Source organism: Ptychodera flava, chromosome 19 (genome assembly GCF_041260155.1).
Source record: "Ptychodera flava strain L36383 chromosome 19, AS_Pfla_20210202, whole genome shotgun sequence".
NCBI classification, from domain to species: Eukaryota; Metazoa; Hemichordata; class Enteropneusta; family Ptychoderidae; genus Ptychodera; species Ptychodera flava.
Genome location: NC_091946.1, coordinates 12,015,156 through 12,039,360, shown reverse-complemented (window position 1 = coordinate 12,039,360; position 24,205 = coordinate 12,015,156). Strand labels below are relative to the sequence as shown.

Genomic DNA, 24,205 nt, shown 5'->3' with positions numbered 1-24,205 from the left:
TTTACACATTGTAAAAATTTTATTGTTATTCAAATGTCAGTGACACTAAGGTACATTTCCTCCCAAATTGGTATTTTTTTCCTCGCATTTGAACCTATGAATTTTCAAATTTAAAATTTTGTACACGTTGAATAAAAATAACAACAACAAAGTTCAAGCCTGAGAAGGGTAGCAAAGAGAAACAAAAAGAGTGTATGTACAATATCTGTGGGGAAGGAGCCCCCTCCTTCTTGTGTCTACCACCCCTGCAATCATGAAATGGTATCGGCCACATTGAGAGAACCCTGGAGTCAACCATTCTGAAGCGAGTGGTTTTCCAATAGGCGAGTCAACAGTTTGTGAAAAGGGTTGAGTCAACCATTTGTGAAAAGGGTTGTATTTTAATTCATATAACTTTGCATTATTCAAGGACATGGAAAAAGTGTTGTCGCGGCAAGTTGATCACATTTTCAGGATGAGAAAAAAAAAACAGTTACAAGAATTCATCTCCATTTAGAAGTGGCAAATTAGTAAATCATTGCAAATTGCACAAGATGTTGATACCTTGTGATTCTGTACGTGGACATTACATGTAGCTATAAAAAACACTCAGAGTACAAACTAAGCTATCAAGAAGGCAAGTTTAACTGTAAACAAAGCTAGATTTACAAACCATGACTATCCACTGTGTTCTGATTTTCTTGATATAATTTACGGCAAAAAATATTCCATTTTGTCATCATAGATAAAGAAATTCTTGAAGTCATTGAGAGAAATTCTGGGGTCAAAGGTCTTGATTGATTTGCATACAGACATTCAGCTTACAAAGAAAGTACTCATAAAAGTGTTCTGATTTTGCTGAGATTGAAGGACCATTTGCTTTGAAAGAAGTACCATATATCTTTGAGTTCAGAAGATGATGTGATAATAGACTTTCCTTACGAACAGTGCTGTATTTCAGTGGACAAATTTATGAAATGGTATTAATGCAAAAAAACCCAAATTCACAAGACGTTTGAAATTTTCAATTAATGTAAATTTTCAATTGTGGGTGATTTTTTTCAAGTTGTTTGTTCATATGTTGTTTATGTAACTGTGGTTTCCATGGTGGAAACTGTTGTCAACTAACACTAGCACTGTGAATGAAGCGTGTGATGAGACTGGCACACACACACACACACACACACAAATGCAACTCCATGTACACAGAAGACACCCATAAGTATTTAACTTAATACATCTGTATCTTAATACATACATGTATATACAGGCATACACAAGACTGTTTTCTCCTTCGGTAACACGCACACACACACACACACACACACACACACACACACACACAAATAAACTGCTTCACATTTTCCTCATACTTGAGAAAGACTGTGTAATTTTAGAAAGTGGACAGGGAAAGATGATTTCAGAATATCTCTGTACCCCATCCTGGATTACACCGCCATGATCACACTCTTTGAACATACTATTCCAATCTCACTCACTCTGCCAATCATTCCACACAAACAAAGTTTGCCATTTTTATGATAATCAGTCTTGTTTACGCTGTAAATTAGCTAAATAGTCAATAACGAGTGGAAAATTTTGTAACAAGCTCATTGGCTGATCCACATTCACATCTGCTACATTATGAGATCTGCAATGACCTATGACCCTGAATGATAACAATCTCCATGGTAACAGCAAAACAAATAGCTGCTGCATCATGAAGTTTGGTTGACTAAGGTATTTCACATGGACAGGACACAAAATTCAAACACAAATTTCAAAATGAAGATTATGCTGCTATACATGTAGTACATATGTACAAACACTAATACAATCTCTCAAAACTTCTGTAAAGTGTTCATGACGCTGAAAAGAAACACAGACACTACTTTTGAACTGATATCAGTTTTCATGTGACAATGTATACATATTCTGTATTGTTGATAGTTATTGTAGACTGTAGCAGTTGATGAGAAAACTGATGGATGCCTGAATAAAAGAGTATTTTTGATAATGGTCCTAAGGATGGTAAAACAATTGACACTGCGTTTCCCTGTGTAGTGAGTCCTGGAGACAAGCAAGTCTAGGCTCCTCACTCCCATTCAAAAGATATAAGTTGTGTTTTGTGTACTGCTGGCTCTTTCTAATAGTAGATTTTTGTATTTAAACTTTATATCACCAAAGTTGCTTCTGCTTTGACAGAAATAATATTCCAAAGACCCTGTCATGGCAATCTCACATTTGGAACATGCTGTCGGCGCACTTCAGCCAAAGTGATGATGCCAGGATTCTGCCGAGCCATATCAATATTTAACACTATCCTAGGGGGTATTGATATCTTTTATTTATTATGAAAATGACCTGAGGACAAGTGAATTATCATCGAAAGGGAGATTATGACTGTGTCCTTCATGTGGGCACAATTGTCTAGGGGGTTTCTGTATTGTGTCTTCTGAGTATCTATCTGACAGGCCAGCTTTCAAATCTGTCATCGGTACTTACAACAGACGCAGGTTTTGGGCAAATATGCAGCATCCCGGAAGCTGGTATCCAATTGGTTGGCTGAATCTGAACATTATCATTGTATTATACACAATAGAACCCCTAAGTTGCTGTGAATAGTGAAAATCGACCAATCAGATATAACATTCCAAGGCAGCTGCACATCAGCAGCAGTTTTTTGCCTACAGTACAACTATGACCCATACACAACTCATTGTCATTGCCTGACATATCAAACCACTGTTTGAAATGTTCACATCGAACAATACGCTTATCCAGCTCACCAAGACAGTATGCAATGCTTTTGGCTGTCTTGAAGAACACCTTCACACCACAATCCCTCAAGTAAGGAAAAAGTTTAAGTAAAATACGAAATGCAAGCTAGGTGAATGGGCAAAGATGTGTGTCCTGAAACAGGCAGCTACTAGCCAGACGTGGATTTCTTTACAAAAAATACTGAGTGATGTCACAGTAATTGAAAATTCATTTTACAACACATCTAAATGAAATACAGGAAGTTTTATATATATATAGTAAACCATAACTTGCTGATTATAAATAATTCTCTCTTTCCCAAAGTCCCCCTATTTTTGAGAAAATATAAAGGCACCCAAGAGATATTATATGAGAACCTGTTGCCAATATAAACGGCAGAATATCAAAGACATTTTCACAGGCAAACGCTATCGACTAAAATTAAAGATGTTACTCCTGTGGGCAAGTCACTTGCAATCAGCTGCTATGTTATAATTCTTTCGTTACGGAGAGGGGAGTTTCTGTAAACATCGGTGACAAATTTGAGGTTCCTTCCAATTCAGTGGAAAGTAAACTATGGGGTTTATCTATCTGGCTTCACATGGAAGAGTTTGCATACAAGGTCAGAGGTCAGCATGTCTCAACATGTCTGTCAGCTGTCCACAACTGAAAACATGGAGTCGTTTATCTTGTTTTTGCTTCTCGCATGGTGTCGGACAGACAAATTTCATTGAAACAGGCAAATAGCATCATTGACTTGCTCACAGGAGACTTGAAAAACTTGAAAACTTAAAATCTCTGCCTTTTCACCCAGAAACATTTTTTACCGGTAAAATACATTGACTGAAAAAAATAAAATTTTACAGAAGAAATTATCACATACTTCCCGTGAGAGCAAAAGTGTAACACATTCCAGCCAAAATTAGCGATACTTGTCATCAGTGTTGCAACTGTCCGAACAGACAATGAGAAAAAAAACATAGGCAAACAACATAAAAATATGCAAATAACTTGCACATATTTAAATTGAGCTTGATTTTTCTCATCAATAAATATGCATTACATCCTGTGAAAGAAGGCTAATGCCCTATGTACAGCAGGGAGAGTATGGGTCAGAATATACTAAAGACACCCTTGTGGGGATAGATCAGAGACACTCTAATCCCCTTTTCTAGTGGACAGGTCCAGTTGACCCATACCCTTGACAATGACTTTAACCACTTCATGGGGTGAAATTCAAATTCTTAAAAATATTTTGACCGGTTTATCATTGAAAGATTGTTGATGGACATAAAAAGTATTCATTTCTTCATCTGTTCTTTTATCTTTTCATAATCTGAAGTTCTCTTCTGCCTCCCAGGTGAAAAGGCCGAAATCTGTGAAAACCGCCAGTTATTGGCCGATGGTCTTCGATGTTTTCAAGATTGTGTTGGTCTGATTTATGAGTCTGTTGGCACTGACAAAGACATTGTCTGCTCTACCGTCCTTGAAGTACGTCTTCAGGGTGTCGCTAAAGCTCTTCGAGTACTTGACAAACTCCTTCTTGTGGTCCTCAAGCATCTGCTGGGAAAGCCGTGAGAGGAAAACAGTTAGGTGAAACTAATTGCACATGGTAAGCCCCTGGCAAGACTCTACTACACCCATTGGCTCTGTTTGGCTTGTCAGGTCTGTGACATAGAATTAAACGTGTCATCCCTTTGTTCCATTTCAAACAATGCCAAAAACTTTATTTTCGGTAGTCACTCTGAACTCACTGCATCTACCCACTGGCAATCTATGTGATTGTCTGAGGGCTATGTGAGAAGCCACCCTATTGCAGACTTATTCACATGGTAATTTGTTTAGTCTGTACCATTCAATTCCCTAAGGGTTCAACCAGGCTGCTGCTTGAATGTGTACATAGTAAGCTATCTGGACTCAGTGAAAATGATAATAGAACATCACCAGACTTTAGACATGGGCCAAGTTAATTAACCCTTTTGCGACCTTGTTTTCAATAGGACTGGTGGACACATGTACCAGAAATTGGGATGGCAGGGTTGCATATACCCATCAACTAGGTTTAATAATTAGCGGGACTCATAACAAATTTATCAGCGCAGTTCAATTTGTTCCTCATTGTTAACAAGGAGAGGTGGGGTGTGCTTGAGGCTATGAGGGCCTTTGCCCACTAGAATATACCGATGCTTGAAGAGTCTTGCATAATCCCCTGACCTAAACATAATCGTTGCCAACATTTACACTAGCCTCATTTCACTATTGTTGAGGGGGACTGATGAAGATGTATTGCACAGAATCCGCAGAAGGTGATAAATATGCCTGGGAGTGAAGAGTTAAACTTTAGCGCTGGAGATCAATTGTCTCCATCATGAAACAAGTTATTTGCTCATGAACACTGCTGGGCACAGTTATGTGTTTCTACACCAGAATCATTTTTGCAGAAAATTTAGCAGCTTCACAAGCAACTTCATAAATGTTGATAAGTCACATGTACGTCTCAGTACCGTAGATTTTCCATAATTCATTATGACTTGTATCCTCAGATATTCCCCAGAGAAGTCTACCAGGTCTCTCATGTGTAGACAAATTCATAGACTAGTTGTAAAAATTCTGAAAACGTCCTCTTAAGGACACCATTCTTCTCAATTCTCATTTTACATGATTTGGACAATTATGCAAGATTGAGAGAGGAGATAAAATTTTTGTAAAATTTTCCACTGATTGTGTTTTTTAGCCATACAGAATAATGTGATGGAAAGCGGGGAGACTAGTTGCACCTTTTTTTGAAACAAAAGGATATTTTTTCCAATGGAAATGACAAAAGAAATTTGCATTCTAAGTTTTCTCAGAGAATGACTCCTTCAGTTCATCATAACTTGCTGCCTATAAAGCATTGCATTTATAGTACCTACAGAATGTGACTTCCATGGTTGTTTAATGGTTAATTGGAAACTTTCACTGAAATATCTAAACCCACTTTTACTAGATATTTTTTATCAATTATTCTGATGCTGCACATTATTGTTTGCATACAGAACTGAAAAAGTTATAAGAAAAGTAACCTTCAAGGATACAAATCAAAGAGAATTGTGGGTAATTTATTGTACTGTGTACGTGCCTCTATACCAAAGGTTTTTACAGGTGCGAAAAGCAGTTTTCGACAATTTTCGACCATGAAATTGGACCTATATTGTACACACAGTGATAAAAATGAAGGCTTCTTGTCTGACCATGCCACTGCATTGGCTGAGTTTTGTCAAAGGAATTTGACATTCCTCTGTCTAAAAGAACGTTCTCTGTGATTCAAAAATTCTCTATGACTCTCTGAAAACAATAATATCCTACAGCTACATATGATGGATAACACAGGGCTGAGTCAATGAAATATCACAACTCTGATACTTCAGAATTTTTTAAAAGCAAAGGGTACGCTGTTTGGCATCCGTCTAAAGTCTTGGTGATGTCTATGTTTGACCTACACTTTTACGCTCCCAAATCAGTTTTCTTATAGAGTCAAGTTCGTGAGTCCATATCCAACCTACTTCTTATAACAAATTGGTTAATAGTGACAACGTGAATACATGCAGAGAGTGCATACGGTGAACATCCCACCTAATAAAATAACACATGTTAACCTGAATTAAAATTATGTCTTTACTGAAATCATGGAAGCAACCAGTTACGGCCATCAGATCAATACCATTGACTTTCAACAGGTTTTTAATATCGATGGTCAAAATCAAACACAATCTTGGGACATTCAATCAATTTGCAGTACTTTTTAACAAGCTACTGTAAGCCATCCCACAACTTGATGGCGCACGATTTCAGGCTGATGAATATTAAGACTCACTATAAATAGATTTGCATATTCAAATGTCACTCTTTCATACAATTAGAATAAATGAATACATTCAATTAGGAAATCAAGCATAAATCGGCAGATACTATGTGGATACAATTTTCAAACAGTTTACTTGATACAGGCCACTGGTGGCACACCCCTCGATAAAGATTCATGATGAAATACATTTACAGAATGACCATGGCTTCAAAATTTATAAAGAAGTGCTTTTTATCATAATGTGCTGGATGTAAGATTTGAAAATTCGGTTAGCAAATAAATAATCAGTATCTGAAATATTTCCTTATTGTTACTATCTATTTGAAGTATAGCAGTGGTTACCCAGAGGAATATATCATGGATTTTATCCAATGAACATTTAGTACTGTAAACATCAATGTGATTGAAATAAGATCTAGAGATGGTAACATTTCCATATTTGCTTGTTATCTGCTATTCTCCCTAGCTATAGTGAAGTGACTATCAGCTGATGAGAACTGCAAAGAACAAATGAAAGTGGAATCACTACAGCACCTCTACCACCAATTTTAATCAGATTCTATACATTAAAGATAAGCATGTTAGAAATTTTTGTACCCTTATTATGAAATTCTGTGAGATCAGCTTTCTATTATAAAGTGATCATGTTGACAATAAGATAAAACAAAGTACAGTACACGTTTTGAAGTACCGGTATGATATGCTGCAGAAGCTTTTTGCAAAAGGTGCTACTGAAAGTGTTCTGATTATGGTCACCACCACCATGAAATTAGTATTGCTGATCAACAGTGAGCAAATATTTGAATGAGCGTTACGCAGTGAGAGAAAAAAATAGAGGCTGAGAGAGAAAAATTTAGAAAAATTCTTCAAAACTAGAGCAGCCTACAGAGCAACTTACCAACTATTTAATGCATGAAGTCACACGCGGGCGAAGACAGTGAGTTGAGTTGAGTTGAGGGAGAGAAAGTGATACAGCATTAGTGAGAGATAAGAAGCAACTATACTACGCTGTGACAGTAATACGGCAGGAAGTAAGCCAGCAGTATACAAACCAGAGAGGCCTATTATAGTAAAGACATAAAGAGCTAACCCGAAAACTTTATTTGGTTGAAGAATATTGCTCTTTTGAACAAAATTCCAGCTGAAACTTGTAAAATTGTTATAATAGAGCTATTCGCAGTTACAGGTTTGTTACTAAATATGACTGCCCCTGTGTGACATCAGACACTGCTGCTTGAAATGTGGACAAAATTTCTCAGTGTTGCACAGGTGGGTTTTGCAGAATCTTTTACTCTGAGTGGCAGATACAGTATGTCTTTTAGTATTCATCGTAATGCTAGCAGTCGCCCACCAAGTGGTATTTTTCATCATTCTTGTATGTGTAATTTCCAGAAGTGTGAGCTAAATTTGCAGGCAAATATTTATTTTTGCATATTAACGACAGAAAAATGATATCGTTTGCAAACAGCCATATTCAACCTTATGTTTTCTATAGATTTGCATGAGAGGGTTTCGTCTGAACACGTTCAGGTAAAGAATCTCATCCACATGAGTTACATGATGTCATGACTCAAGGATTTCTCAGAATCACCAAATGCAATTCTTCAATACATACTTGCCAGCTCGATTTGCCAGCTTTTCTTTCATGATGTCAATGGACACCGACTGATGACTCATCAACTCAAACCTATCTTATGGCAGATAATTTTAATCTGCAAGCTATTGGAAATTGGACGCACTTTTAGATAGTTGAATTCCTCCTTGCAGTTGTGAACCGTAACTTCTTGGAAGAGTGAGGACAAGCCATTCCAACCCTTCATGGAGGGAATTTCAGGACACATATTGACCCTTTTTGTTTTTAGACTTGTAAGAGTTCGGCACTGTCAGGCTTGGTGTCGAATAATTGAAACTGCAACCTATTAGAACTATTATAAAGCATGTAAGCAATTGCATATTCAAATCCCATACTCAGTGTGTAAATTTGGCATTTCTGTGTAAAAATTATATGTACACTGCATCGGTCATGCAGATTAGTACTTTATTATAGATATAGAATAAATTTGTACAATTGTTCCTTACATGCTGGAACATTTTATCTAAGTAATGGTGAAATTTGTTTACTTATTTTCATATAATCTGCAAATACAACTTTGCTCTAGATTGGAAATCAGCTGAAATGATCAGCGATGTCTTCACCCTTCCTTTCGCTGAACGGAAAGATGGCAAATGTATTCTGCATGATGGCATTTGTTGGATGACACAAGTTTATCCCTTTTCCTGCCAGACAGTATTAAGACTATTACTTCCCCATCAGCCAAGTCAGTAAATAGTATTGAGCCAAAACATGATGTATTTTCACCCGCTTGGCTTGGTATGTTATAGCATCTTTAGTCCAAAAAAATCAAGTTTACAGTATTTATGTTTTCAACAGCCTTCAAATGAACAGTATTATGTTAAAATACACCATATGGAATATGTTTTGTTTCATTAATTTTAACCATCTTGACCTGGTGGTGAAATATGGACTTGGCAGGAAAAGGGTTATACAACTGCAGACTGCATAGCATATGAACATGATGTGATGTTAGTGATGGAAAGTTATGATGTCACGTCGTTTTCTGCAAAAACAAATTGTACAATATGGCTAACTTCAAGAATAAACATTGATTCTTTTAAAAATACTCCAGAATTGTGTGGAGTTGTTTGAAGATACATGCAGGACGATTTCTATTTTCTAAATAAAATATATTTACTAACAGAACAATACCAAAGAGTTTGAGTTCAGCGTCACTTTGACCCCTTTAACCAGTACACTTTGGATCTATCCTTTTGTCTTCAATGGCATAGTTTGATTAAAAACAGGTAAATGGGGTGAAAGGGGTAAATCAATGCGCAGAATAAATTAAGTTTTGAGATCAAGTCTTACCTTTTTGTGCTCATTCAGCTGATATGCTTGTTGTTTTTTAAATACTTCATTGACTGAATCAAGGAGTTCCTTTATGGCACTAGCAATATCTCTGTAAAAACAAAAAAAGTTCAACTATCAGTATTAAATATGATATTCTGGATGCTCATCCCTAGGGCAAAAAATGTCAGTGCATCTGTTAGTCCAACACATGGAGCACACACAGGCGTCATTCTGCCAAGTCATGAGAAATCGCATTAAATTTCAGGTGGCACAGAAGCTGGCATTCAGCGTAAGAATGACAACAGAGCTATGAGGAAAGCTAATTCATTTTGAAATTGGATATCAGAGGGGATACTTCAACCACAAAGCTCCAGTGAAACTTACAATCTGGAATTTGTAATAATTTCAAATTTGCAACATTTTAATTGCATTATATATGTCAGTACCATTCAGGATATCTGAGAAATACATTCTAAACTTCAGCAGTGTTTTGGTTATGAAGAAATTGTCAAGAATTACACATGCAACAAGTCATCGCTGATGACACAGTCCCCACTGGATTATGGTGTTTGAATTACAGTGATTGAATTACATGCTTGGTAGCTTCATTACAGGGGAGAGGGGTGAATTTGTTAAATGTTGGGAAATCACATGATAGTGGTCTGTGGGGGTCATGTTTGTGTACTTGGGACAGTAAAGGTATGGTTGTAGGTGTTCCATGACAAGATCGAAAGTCTGTGTGCCAAGTTTGAATGAAATCTGTTCAGGGATAGTTGAGTTATGGTTCAATAACATGAAAAAACTGCAACAAAATGGCCACCTGGCGGCCATATTGGAACGTATCTAGAAATAAATTGACGTGCATATAATATATGCCACAGTACTTTATCTGTGTACCAAGTTTGAACGAAATCGGTTGAGGGATAGTTGAGTTATGGTTCAAAACCATGAAAAAATTGCAAAAAATGGCCAATGTCAGAACGACCTTCAAGACACATACAAGAATTACTGAACAAATAGAGGTGGTCTGTAAGAATACAAAATGAATGTGTAATTTCAATGGACAACTTATTGACAAAATTTTCAATTGATGGGCTCATTGAAAATGCCCATAATACTTTCTTTGTATTACACTGACTGGAAGCGCAACCCCTCATTGTCAAAACAACCTCTGTACAGGTATTCAATAGCACTAGTATTTACGCCTATCATACTCTAAGCCTGATAAGCTTTCGCTCAGCGATTTCAAACTGAGAAACCTGTGTTTTCATTGGAATCTTATCCTATCCTGATATAGAAACACAGTAGCTTTACAGACAATGGCATATGTAAATTTTACATGAATATGTAAATTTTCCAACTCGTAAATTTGACCCTGATAGGTTACTATGTCATCTGATAATTTCTTAAACTTCACGAAAGGTAATCTTTGCAGTATTTTCTTTGAAACTACTCTAATGCAAATGTGCCAATATCGTCACCATTTTTAGCTGCAGAGGCCCATGTTCATGATTTCCTGTTCATGTGTACAGTAGTCCTGCTTGATGTGAGTTCAAACATGTGACTTCAATCACATTAAAAAGGAAAAAATTGTTCTAAAGTCTCTGTTCTGTGCAGAACCGGTCAGAAAGTAACTTTCTAGTACAAAATATTGGTAACTATGAAAAAGTTATAGTCAAATTTTGCAACCTCATGTTTTGATCTTCCTTGTAACTAAGACAATTTACAAATGTTCATGTACAACAGAAATATATATTTCAGGTTCCATGAATGAAGGTATCTCCAAAATTAATTAAACAAGTATATGGACATTATTTTAATATTGTGAAAAAATTTAATTTTACCTTATACAATTTTATAACCCCACAATGAAGGAATACATCTGACTATACAACAAGAATATTTCATTGCTACAATGTAACAAGTTGGCAACCAATTGTAACGTGGTCCACTGCAACACTGTAATTCAAATACTACTCCATGGTTAGGCAAGAATTAGCATTACAATCTGAATGCAACTGTGCATGGAAATTACAGAGTCCCAGTTTCTGAACATACACACCATTTGTCACGACTCAGCTCTGTTTAAACACCTTCTAAAAACCTTGCGTCTCCATATTAAAGGAATTTATAGGATTTTCTGTTTTTGGAGCAATCTGTTCATATGTTCATAACCATATAAAAGAATATGCAAATACGTATTGTTATGTAAATTGCAGTCTCTCTGTGGAAAGTTTTCTTCAGGTCTGGAGAGTGCAGGCATTGACAAACATTAAACACACTACACATAGACAAACTCACTTACTTTATAGTTTGAAGAAATTTTGATCTGTCATTTATTTCATCTGGAATTTTACTCAGTATCTGTTTGAGTGATCTGGCTCTTTGGTTGAGTTTCTTGAATTGTGGTTCCGGCCTTGTCAGTGTGTATTCTGAAACAAAAGACGGGGACAGGCAGTGAATAAATGACCATATTTGTGCATATAATCGGGTCAATATCCAACACCTGATAAGTCAGCAACATAAGATAGCATCCTTGATTAAAAAAACTCATTACAACGTAATACCCTTTGCATAACATTGTTCTGTCATGTCATGTTTCATGTCATGCTACTGTACCTGCCCCCCAGAATATAAATTTGCCAATGAGGAAAGAAGACTTAGATCAGGGCACAGGCCGGGTAGAACAACAGGGTAACATGGGGTACCCTGCCACTGGAGAACATATTTGATTGATATTTGTTTGCCCAGTCTTGGGAGCTACTTTACTTCAATGAAAATATCGAAGGCTACAAAAAGTAGGACAGTAGGGTGATTTGAATCCATGGATCACGTTTCCCTGGGGAACCAGGGTCAGAGGTCAATAAGGAAATACCAATGCTGCAGTATTCATGTGCATGGTGTTTGCATACCAGAATAGCCAGAACGACTTCAATTGTTGCCTGGGAAGATTTCTTCATTGTGATCAAACTAAAGAACTTATTCTCTTCTGGCAATCACATGATTAGATGTGTGACTGTAAACTATCCTGGGATAAGGTGAAGAGAGTGTAAAACTTCAAAAATACAACAAGTCTTGTTTGTGTATTGAAGTCTTTACACTGTACTTGTGTTGAGATGGGGCATGTATTGTTCTTGGTGTACCAACATTAGAATTTATGTGTATTAACTCTTTGAGCATGAAAGTCAATTTTTGCCGCCTCATATGACAGTCAAATTTTTTCAGATTTTTGCCAAAATTTTGGTAAAAAGCTGTAGCTGATGAAATGTGATGTCCATTTGGTTCAAAATTATCAATAAAATTACAAAAACTTCATAAAAATTGGTAGAATGTTGCACTAAAATTTTGGTGGGAAAAATTAATCAAAAGCACTCAAAGGGTTAATCACTTTGCCAGTAAATCAACAGAGACTGTTCTTTGATAGCTCTGCTCTGAAGTGCACCCATCTGTGTGTACACAGTTGTCGTGCCACATCAACAGCCACACAGACCTATTTCACACGGCGTTTGATTTATGTTCTGACTCTAGACCACTCACGTTTCTGCTCTTTCATTCATCCAAATCTAAAGGTCTCATTCCTGGAATTTGTTTGTGCATGACATTTTCGAAAAAGGCAGGTACGTGTATGCTCAAGATGAAAATTATACAAAGCACTTAATGAGTTTTAGGATTTTAATGCCAAAGACAAGAAACTCCACATGGTGAACACACGGTGTCACAATACAAAGTTTTTTCCTTCTTTATACAACCTGCAATCAAAAAATGTTTTCAGCTGCTGTTAAAGCATACATTTGAAGAAATCTATCTGATGAAGTGACATAATTTCTGATAATCTTTGTAACATCTCTTTTACTTTCATTTTGAGTACATTAAGATATTGGTAGTGCACATATCAAAGGCAGAGTTCTGTTATTGAAACTGAATTTACACAGATTCAGTTATTTTATTTTATAATGTGATATGATTGAACATTCAAACTTTGAATGTGCTTATCAGAAATAAAACAGAAACTATCAGTAATACAAGGGATGTAGAAAATTTTGGTTACAGGTGGCAAAAATAAAAGTACAGGTGGTTACAAGTAGTGTATGTGCACTTTCAGTTTGTGCAAAATGTCCTGATATTTTTACTAAAACTGAATTTTCACAGCTGGCAAATTTTAGCTGACAGCCATTTGCTTTTGCCAGCTGCCACCTATCTACATCCCTAAAAATATCTACAAAATTAAATTATATACATTCAACAATATGCAAAGTTGTAACTTTCCTCTATAATTTATTGACCGTATCAATTATTTATTGGCAAAAAACCTCGCTTCACAATAATTTATTATTTCACAAAAAATAAAAAATTTCAGAACATCACACAATGGGACACCAGTTGATGAGAACAATTATCACAGAGATTTCAATTTATTGATATCCAGTTACTTAAAATAATAGTTACTGACAATGACTTGATAAAATCACATAATTTCACTTTGTCTGCTGGTTTTCTGCAATGATCTCCATGGCTTTTAGAATCAGAGGGTGGCCAATTTACATAACGATGCATAATTTGCATATTCCTTTGTTGTCAAAAATATAAATAATTCTTTGTTCGTTACTAACATATGAATAAATTGCTGAAAAACACAGAGCAGGACCACCCCTCAAAATCCCCCTGTGGAGAATCTTGCTCTGTGTAAATAAATTTGGATTTTTTTGTGTTGTAATCTGCCCTCAGGGTTGCAAATTAGCCTCTGAACAGTGAATATCTCACGTGACATGTAATGATGTATCCTACCAGCTTGAGTGCACACATTCTTCACATTCTGGCGTTGTTTGCAGTAGTTGAGAAATGTTACAAATGTAAATGTACTCTGACCTGGCAAACCACCCCTGCCGTTTCAATCCAGATAATTGAAAAATATGGATGCAGTGGGATTTTCAATTCTTTGGAGGGGTTTTCTTTATTCTGGAGAGAGCACGACATTCTAATAAGTAATCAAGAGTAACCTTTGCTCTGGTAAGGATTAACAGATCACATAAAGCTGTCTAAGTGATTTCTAACAACTCTGGCAAAAGGGAAAGAAAGGGCAAGGTCTGATGGGAGTAATCACATGTAAACACAAGAGAAACTCAAAAGGTGGTCATGTCAGAGTTCACCACATTCTTTAGATTGTCACAATATCTTTTTCACAGAGTAGTACAATTGTAATTGTACATGTGTACATGCTCAGTTAACTTTCAAAGGCATTTACAACTTCTTAACTTGTTTTATTCAAATGCTCTCCTGACACACTTTTGATTGCTGACATGTGCCCGGTTCATCTCATACATGTAGCTGATGATGCAAGAAATGTATACTATATTTTGCAAGGGTGAAAATGTTCCTGTGCATATGGGAGTGTTTTGTAACAGTTACAAGAAGCTACTACATGTACATGATTGAATACCTGTCTAACAGGTGCAATGCATTATGCCTTAACCCTTTCACCACCATGGTTTGTCCTAAATCCATTGTTTTCTATGGTAAAGTTGGACCTGTATACAGGTAACTGGGGGTGCAAGGGTTAAAGTAGAATGTGCCTCCAGGACAGATATTCTAACTCTCAAACTATTTCAATTCTTTTCTGATCTACCACTTGTGAGGGTTCATTTAGAAGCTCTTTGAGTACCCAAAACTTTCACTGTCTTAATTTTTTGAAAATTGAAAATTTTATTTTTCTCCATGCAGTTAACACACAGATGGCTGCCACTTTGAATTTCAAATGTAGGTAAATCTTGGGTAATTTGTTTCTCTAGTACCAAAATTTGCACAGTGACCCCCCTCTATTTTTATTCTTGATTTTGAAAGTGTGGTTGAAAAATTCCTTGAGGAAAATTTGAGCAAAGGTTTAAGTAGTTTACTTTCGAGGCGCATACTACCTAACTCAGGGTTGGGGACGTTTAGTCCAAAAATTGAGCATCTATTATCAAGCATTAAGTGTTTGATTTCTATAATAAATATATTTATTTATGCAAATTTTGTTTAATGCCAATTTTGAATATGCAAATCAATTTAAACCCTTTGAGCGCCAAAGTCAATTTTTGTCACCCTCATAAATTATACCTCAGTCATTTTTTGTCAGATTTTTTGCCAAATTTTGATGAAAACTGAGGCCAATAAAATGTTGTGTCATTTGGGCCAAAATTATCAGGAAAATTACAGAAAAGTTCATAAAAATTGGTTAAAATGTTGGACTAAAATTTTGGTGGGAAAAATACAGCACTCAAAGGGTTAAGCAGAACATAAATAGCATGAAAATTCTCTACTTGCTAAACAAAGTTACTCAGCTACCAAATGTGTATTATTGAGCACGGTTTGAGAGTATAAATCAAATGAACACTCATTTTCAATGCGTGATAATATTGGCCTAAAATTGTGCACTAACTGGAATTGAAGGCACAGTAGTACATTTCTCTATTTGCTCTGGTGAGTACATCACAGACATTCACAGTCATGCACTGTCTCACAAACTGAACAACCAACTGACATAGGACTGTGACCACAGTAACTCAATGCTTTAATATGACAGTTGCAGCCATTGAAGATTTCAAGCGCTGTGTTTCCAACAAGTACCCAGAAAAGGAATAATTTGAACTGACTGAATTGGGGAATCATTTGAGCCAACCGAAATTGGAACACAAACTAGTAACAAGCTTGCCAGCAACCAGAAATGAAGAATTATCACCATATGTTTTCACATTTTCTCTTGGTGATGGCATTTCTATACAACATCATGTCAAATACGTTTGAATATAACATATTTACTTCCTGGTTGTCAGAATGTAACTTGGGCATAGTTTTGGGGGCTAAGATTTTAACAACACTTTCCTCATGGAATGTTTGTGTGCTCATGTTGAAGAGTATGGAATACGTGATTCATCATCTTTGATTTTTGTGAAAATCTAAAATAAAATTTCCACCCACAGGGTTAATTAATATAGGGCATAGCAACCATTTTGAATTTCCAATACAGGTAAAAATTCTTGGTAATTTGTTTCTCTGGTCCAAAACTTTGCATGAAAACCTCTGATTTTTGTTCTTGATTATGAAAGGCCCTAAGGGCAGCAGAAAATGAGATAAAACATTGAAAAGACTTCAATTTTTGGAACAAAGTTAACAGGAATCGTTTCTCAAAAAATATGTCACTAGAGATCAATCAATTACTAACGGCACAATAGAACTAAAATAGTTCATAATTAGATACTACAATGACAGCATACACAAATAATGTCTGTACTCAGATATAGAGCCTAAAATAACATTATTGTTTATTCTCGTAACAAGAAGTACCCATAAACATTGATGTAAATCTGAATTTATTGTGACATATTCAGTGCATAGGTATTACAATAATGAGATAGGGGCTGATAAGATTTGCTCTTCAGACTGTGATTCCCTCTTCAACGAGCAATTTGTCAAAGACCAGGGACAGCAAATTGAACGGACTACTCACATTTTTCTCTACATGCACAGAGGTAGAATGAAAGCCAAGATGGCTCTGGATTTAGGCTCTGAATAACAGATGTTGCAGTTGCTGTTTTCTTGATCAGCATTGACCCTGACCCTGATTCTGCCCACTTGACTTGTGTATGGATTTGTGGCAGAATGCACCTTGATTGGAGACAGATATTTAGACTCTCAAACTTTTATAATACATTTTGGTCTACCATTGTTAGGGCTCATTTTAAAGCTCTTGGAGTAAGTAAAAGTTTCACCCACTTATTTTTGTAAACATCAACAATTTTATATTTGCCAATAGAGTTGACACAGGGATAGCGTGTTTGAATTTAAGAGTCAGCAAATATTTGGTGACAGTACCATTAACGGTACCTAGTTTTGCACGGTGGCCCCAGATTTTCATTGTTGATTTTGATAGGGGATGGGTTATTTCCTTACAGAAAGTTTCAGCAAAAGTTTCAGTTTTTCAATTTCAAGGTACATTACTACTTAACCCTTGCACCCCAATTTCCCTTTCCAGAGGTTCAACTTTACCAAAGAAAACAATGGAACTGGTTCAAACCACTATGGTGAAAGGGATAAACATACCATTGATAATCGACCACAATTCCCTCAGATGATCTAAGCCATTGGTTTTCTGAATGACTCACAACAATTCTCATATCCATTACATGTATTAGTGCTGGGAATGAATCTTAGAAATTTTTGAAAATTCCTAATCAACTAAAAGAGTTACAAAGGGGCTAGAAAAAGATTCAACAATGAGATACAGTGGTATTATTATTATTATTAAGTTATATTTATTATTATTATTAAGTTATATTTGCTATTATTAGATTAGGTTTGTTACTTTGTAAATTTACCCTCTTGGTGGTAATAAGATTTTTAACACATCGATCATAAATAGGTGATAAAATGGTGAGATGATGAAGCCATTTATCTCTGTTTATGATTCCGGCAGAAAAAGAAAGATAAAGAAAAAAGATAAAAGATATGGACCACCATAAATATTTAAATGGTTAAACTGCATTAGAGGTTTTCACACAACCAAAGTGGTTCTTCATTTTTTATAAGCTTGTTTTATACGTTCTCTTCCAGCAATATTTCTGTTCTATAGACATTTCATACACTAGAATTATATAAATTCTGTAAGTTCACTTCACAGGTCTTTTGTGTGCAAGGTATGCAAAGCTGCTTTTCTATCGCGTATTAATTTTAAGTCTTTTCTAACTTTGATATCAAACGCAAATAACAGAAAAAGGCCAGTGGTATTGCTCCAGGTGAAGACTACATACTGACAATAAAATGCATTGATTCAAAAGAAGGCTTACAAATCTCGCTTACCCGGAGAATAAATTACAAGCAATATGTGCATGATAGAAATCTATAGTGTAGTTTGGATATTCATTATCATTTATGAAATCCTTCTGTACAGTCATTTCCAGGTATTTCAGAAGCTGAAAACTATTGATTTGGCAAAAATCAAAATTTACAAACGCATTTCCTGTGATAAGGGTTTGAAAAAATTTGCTTTTTTAGGTGGGAACGTATTTCAAAGTTTTTTGCTCTCTGTGACCAAAAGAAGGCAGAATTTCCAAATTCCATGTGAATTTTCAAATTCACATGTTTATTTGGTAAATGTGAGAAACGAGTTCAGGTTCAGGAGTATATTTAGGCATGTGGAGTTACCAGAAATAAACATACTTTGTACTCATTCTCTGTTGATAAATATCACATATTATTGCAGATGTCTGAAAAAATTATACATGTAAAATGTCTTTTCTTGGTAACCCCATCACGTAATCTTGAAAACCATTTGCATCAGTGTTATGTTTTTCACATTTGCTGGCAGACAACAACACTCTCAAATGTTCAAGTATTTGGGACTCCTTGATTCTAAATGGCAATGCACTGAAAATTCTTTGCAATCAGGTTTTCATATTCCATGATGGTTTTACACGCCTTACAGAGAATCCCTTTCCATCAAAAGCCTGTCATAAACACATGGTGGACTGACAACTGACGTTATGTCAAGATATTTGTTTAGTTTCACTGGCAGTCACACATGAGATATCTATGAATTGACAGTATGCTGCTGTCAACTGATTTTGGTGATACTCAAGATTGTCATATCCCTGAAAACAGACCTGACAGGGCAATTCAATTGCTTCTACTTGTTATGTCAGCATTTAAAATGAACAAACACACAGTGTGTCAATGATGTATTTGTTTTTCTCATTGATATTCTATTGAGGTTATTTCACTCACCAAAGTAATGCTGAAACATTGATTAATTAAACAAAGTAATTATATAAAAAGCTCATCACTCTATATGTTGGTTCAGCCAATAATAGGTATTGAAGGCCTAATTTGCATACCTTTCTGCGACAGTGTAAATACAATAGATTATTTCTCCATTCGGTATCTACCGACAACCAAGGTGGGAGTAGCCCTGTGTCATCAAACTTTTCAACATGACTAATACTGCATAATAAAATATTTCACTTCTTATATCACACATACAGAAGTAAAACCAAACAAACTTAAACAGTGGGAGGAGATAGCATCCATATCCATCCTGATGGTAATGATTCTTAAAGGGCCAGTACAACCGGTAGCTGTAACTTTTCATTATTTTCTCACTATTTTTGTGTTTTAATGTCATCTGCAGTTTCTTGTTCTACTCCACAACGCATCTTGAAATACATTGTATTCAGCTTGTCAATTCGGTCTGTAAATGAGTAAATTTGGTTTATTGTTGACGAGTGAATTCTGGTCTGGACAAGATTTCAACTGTAAACAACATCAGTGCGTTCAATGTGTATTATATGCTGAGTTGACAAGCTAAATGGTGTGTGTTTTAACTAACTTTGGGCGTAGAACAAGAACATAACATAACAAAATAGTGAAAAAAATCATCAAAAGATACAGCAGCTGGCACTCTAATAGCGGTGAACATTCTTAGGCAAATGCTTCCAGCCACCAATCAACAACACTTACATACAACTAACACAAATGTGATCTGTTTGGCTAAAGGAGTTACAGTACATGTTATATGTACAGGTCTGGGGTTGAATTAAGACAATTTCAAGAAATTTCCAAACTGACCAAAGAAGTTCCCTTCATTAAAAAGTTAGATAGTGACATACAGGTACTCAGCTACACTGTTAAATCATTGACTCAAAGGTGTTGTATTTGGTTTCCAGACACTATGCACCAAAGAGACCATGGATTCAATGTACACAGTTTCGCCGGAATATTTGCATTTGTTTTCTAACTCTACCATTTATGGTTTTGTGCAATAATAAATGATTGGAGGTGGGTAAAATGTCTTGACACAGTAATGCTTCCAAGTTGTGTGTAAAAACAAAGGTGAAACAGTTAGGACAAGTTGGTGGCATGATGATACTTTATGTGGGGCAAAGTGGTTTTTAGTGGTAATAGTACAAGGTGGCACTTGGGGCAAAGTGGCCTGGGATTATGTAGTACTTGGGATGTGGTGGTTTTGGTGGTCCCGTTTTGGTGGGGCCACCTAGTTTTGATGCGATGTGTCTATTGGATACAAGAAATCAGCTCACCTTCACAGTCATATGCAGCTAGTCTTAGCAAGCTCTCGGCTAAATTCACTTGCGACAGCTCTTGCTTGACAATGCCAGCTACAACATCCTGAGTTAAACCGGGGTTCTCTTTTTCTGCCTTGTTGAAAGCTGCCCTCAAAGTCTGTGCAGCAGACAGGTCTGTTTTCTGAAGCTGTGCAGGAAAAGAAAACAAAAGTGTGTCTTTATGTTTTGAGTTAGACTCATGTGTCTGCTCGACTTTCTTTCAAACTCTCTTGGCAAATCCAATGTTTGGACTTCAGGTCCCATACCATTATATATTGCAGTTACTCAGTGCAATAGTTTTGTATTGCACTTGTCTACCAACCTGTCAATATCAGAATGATTTTTCACTATAAATTGTGTATACCATTACGGATATGTGAGGGGGTTTTGAAGCGACAGGAAAATTTGTGTCCCGAATGTTACTCAGCGTGTGGAGAGGATGAGAAATAAACCCAGTTTGTTGTTTTGGCGTAACAGTCAGTTAGATAAGACTTACCCCCACTAGTACTAAAGCTTGCCTGTGTGTTCATAACCAAGGTCAGTTAATATTATGAATGACAATGACTTTCGCGAACAACAGCAAACTTTGAAAGTGCTATAAACATCATTACCAATATTGCAGCAAGAAATGAAAGAAACAGAACATTCCACACAGAATTTCTGTCATTGTAACTTTTGTGTACTAAACATGTAACAAATACTTAAACGTGTATGTGTATATCTATCAATGTATCTATCTATGTATCTACATCATATTTGCCTTTGTGCTATGACTCAAATGGCAAGAGGAACTGAGAGAGAATGACAACCTTGCATGTGCACAAATATAGTACTGACTATGCATGACAAATGTCATACTATGTCCATAAAAGACCATACCATCGTTGATAAGAAACAGTCCTGGTTCGGTCCTGGTCCTGCCGGTTACCAAAGGAATGGCATGTGCATTATCTGCATACATATTAGATTAGACTGTGAAAAGAGACGCACACTGCACTGCATTGCCACTTTGGCCACGCCGTGAGCGGCACATAAGTGATCTCATATAACAATACAGGTTTTGCAGCTGCTTTGTTTGAACAAATCAAAAAATTCATCAGTAGCTGGTGTGATTGTCCAAAAGTTCAAAACTGTACATCTTGGTCGACAATACGAGTCCTTCTTGTAATGTAACTGAACTCAAAGCAATAAAACCACTGGGGAACTGCACTATGTTATGAATTTTGCAAAGTTCAACATTGTTTCTGTATAATGACATCACTATTGTGAAAGGGCAGTCACATTAAAACAACTGCCTGCTTGCTTGAAAGTGAAACACTGGTCTGCTTGTTCACAAGTCTGTGAACAACATCTGAATGTAGAAGCCCTGAAGACCCATAGTTTATAGGTGTCAATAGATGGACTTAACAAACTTGTGACCTGACCTTATCTCATAAAATTGTTATAATATACTGCAATGAGCTTAACTTTCATGATAACCTGTCCACATTTCATCTGATATGCCTGAAAGTGGAATCAAGCATACCTGTCTTCACTGGATTTCCAGACACTTCACACCAAAACCGAGTTGCACAAACCCACATCATCCAATTACTATTACTATTTAGCATCACAAAAACCTCATGCCAAAACAATCTCACTCCAAAGCTCTTTGCCCGAAGTGTCTCTTCGTCTTATAAAAGCCATTTCTGAAAGAAACAACTGCACTCAAACCCAAACTGTCACCAACCAGTAAAATGGAAAATAGCCTGCCAATTTCTACAACCCGTTTCAAGAAACTGACGTTATGCAAGGCATCAGTTGCAGCTTCAACTACCATGGAGCTACAGGTGCCTCCATGCTTCTACTGGGCCTATGAATGTGTTGGAAGACTGGTTGCCATAGCTGGACAATTTAACCACACTATTACTCGTAGGGCTAATGTTGTACATGTGTATGTGTTTTTGGCCAGCATATTTGGGCTTTTTTTGTTTACGTTTTATGGTTTCTGAGAAGAGAAAACGTACGTCCAAGATACAGGTAAAAAATCTGTTACCCATGGTGGTTTGGGGATGAGCTTTCACTTGGGGCAAAGTGGTTTTGGTGTGTGGTGGTACTTGGAGTGAAGTGGCATGGGATGAGATAGTACTTTGGACGAGGTGATTTTGGTACAAAATGGTTTCGGGACAACATTGTGTGGAGCGACTGGTCTTGATCCACAGTGTCCAAGCCCCCTTCACCGCACGAGGGTAAGCTACCACTTGTAAGTTCTGTACTCTGCCTTAGTGGCGGACTTGAGAACATGGTTGAAAGTGACCCACTGTACCGGACCAAATACTACGCCTGGACACTGAGAACAAGTGTCGATCAGAGTCACTCGAACAAATGGAAATGAGTTTACATAACATAACAGAATCTACCCGTTCCCCACACACCCTCTTTCTTCGTTCTTCACGACCTTGTGTCGTCCGGCTGGTCACCCGGCTAGTAAGCGCTGATGATCGAACGACCGTCTGTATCTGAACTATTTCCACCTGTTTTCTAATTAAAACAAAAAACCTGAGATATCTATGAAAAATTTGAAGTGACATTCGCCTTTTTACGCCCATGTTACAAAACAGCAACTTAAACACGGGATTTACAAATCGTACAAGGAAGTGTAGGTGGGATGGCAAGGGCGTTGTGTTGACGCTGTCGATGAGGGTGTATACACTTTCCGTGCACCGGCACTTTGCGGCTTGCAATGCAAGGGTGGGCTGACCAGTGCACAGAAGTACTTTGCGGAAACTAAGTTAAAGAAAATAGTCGTGCATATTGCTTACCTCGTCTAAAACCGGATAAATTACAACATGGAGGGGTAGCGACACCACGGACGAAGCGTCGTTGTCGTCCTCCATTGTCATATTTTACACCAAAGTCCACGACACAGTTCAGAAGTGCCGATTGATCGAGATTGTCTCCGGAAAACAAAAACACATATATTCCCTTTCGAAAAAAGTGGTAGTTAAATGCAAATGAATACTCCGAACCCTGGACAGTATTCTGTTCAATAAGTTGTCTTATATATGAAGGTTGCTGTCGAACAAACGCTATGTAAAAACGTAAAATCCTCGAACCACCAACATCTCTTCCTTGATCACATCAAAACAAGATGGCTGCCAGGGTGGGGCGAATAAAGGTCAAAGGTTCATGCCTCGGTTTGAGTAATATTTCCAAAACAAATCGAATGGGCGTTTCCACAATCTATTTTGTGGTATCGCATCATCGCTTACGCTTCAGTTAATAATAATAATAATCTTTATTACCCTTAATCATAATAATATTACAATTCAATGATGAATGTACATCTGAGTTGTGCTGTGATAAAGGGTAAATGGAAACGGAAAATAGCAAATGCTAGTCTAGTCCGTTCCCAAAGCCATTTGATGTTAAAGCAAGGAAACGAAGAAGAAAAAAGAAAACTGAAGTATATCGAGGGTAGTGTACATGAAAGTAGTGGGATTGCAAAGTAACCTAATTGTCACAAAGTAACTAAGTGAATAAAAGAACAACTACATAAATAAATATATAACTAAATAGATACATTACGAGTAAGTAGAAATGCGTAAAAAAGAAAACGATAAGAGAGAGAGAAAAAAAAAAACG

At 36.6% G+C, this 24,205-nt stretch overlaps 1 protein-coding gene across 2 annotated transcripts; it reads right to left on the bottom strand.

Annotated features, from left to right (window-relative positions):
• Positions 1 to 23,841, bottom strand: LOC139118581 (programmed cell death protein 10-like). Of its 2 annotated transcripts, none has more exons than XM_070681971.1 (5): positions 23,383 to 23,841; positions 20,558 to 20,729; positions 11,797 to 11,923; positions 9,510 to 9,600; positions 1 to 4,302 (listed from the first exon to the last, which is right to left on the bottom strand). In XM_070681971.1, exons 1-5 carry the CDS (start codon positions 23,461 to 23,463, stop codon positions 4,132 to 4,134), a joined length of 642 nt encoding a protein of 213 aa, XP_070538072.1. In that variant the 5' UTR covers positions 23,464 to 23,841; the 3' UTR covers positions 1 to 4,131. The 2 variants fall into 2 exon arrangements, with proteins under 2 accessions (XP_070538072.1, XP_070538073.1); XM_070681972.1 differs by having other exon boundaries at positions 1 to 4,299.
• Positions 23,842 to 24,205: the final 364 nt, after the last annotated feature.

Bases quoted from the DNA above. Each gene is read 5' to 3' on its own strand.
- LOC139118581 (XM_070681971.1), bottom strand. From the start codon at position 23,463: ATGACAATGGAGGACGACAACGACGCTTCGTCCGTGGTGTCGCTACCC. The intron at 20,730-23,382 runs GTAAGCAATATG...TTTCCTGCACAG, and splicing joins TTTATCCGGTTTTAGACGAG to CTTCAGAAAACAGACCTGTC. The intron at 4,303-9,509 runs GTAAGACTTGAT...CGGCTTTCCCAG, and splicing joins AGCTGAATGAGCACAAAAAG to CAGATGCTTGAGGACCACAA.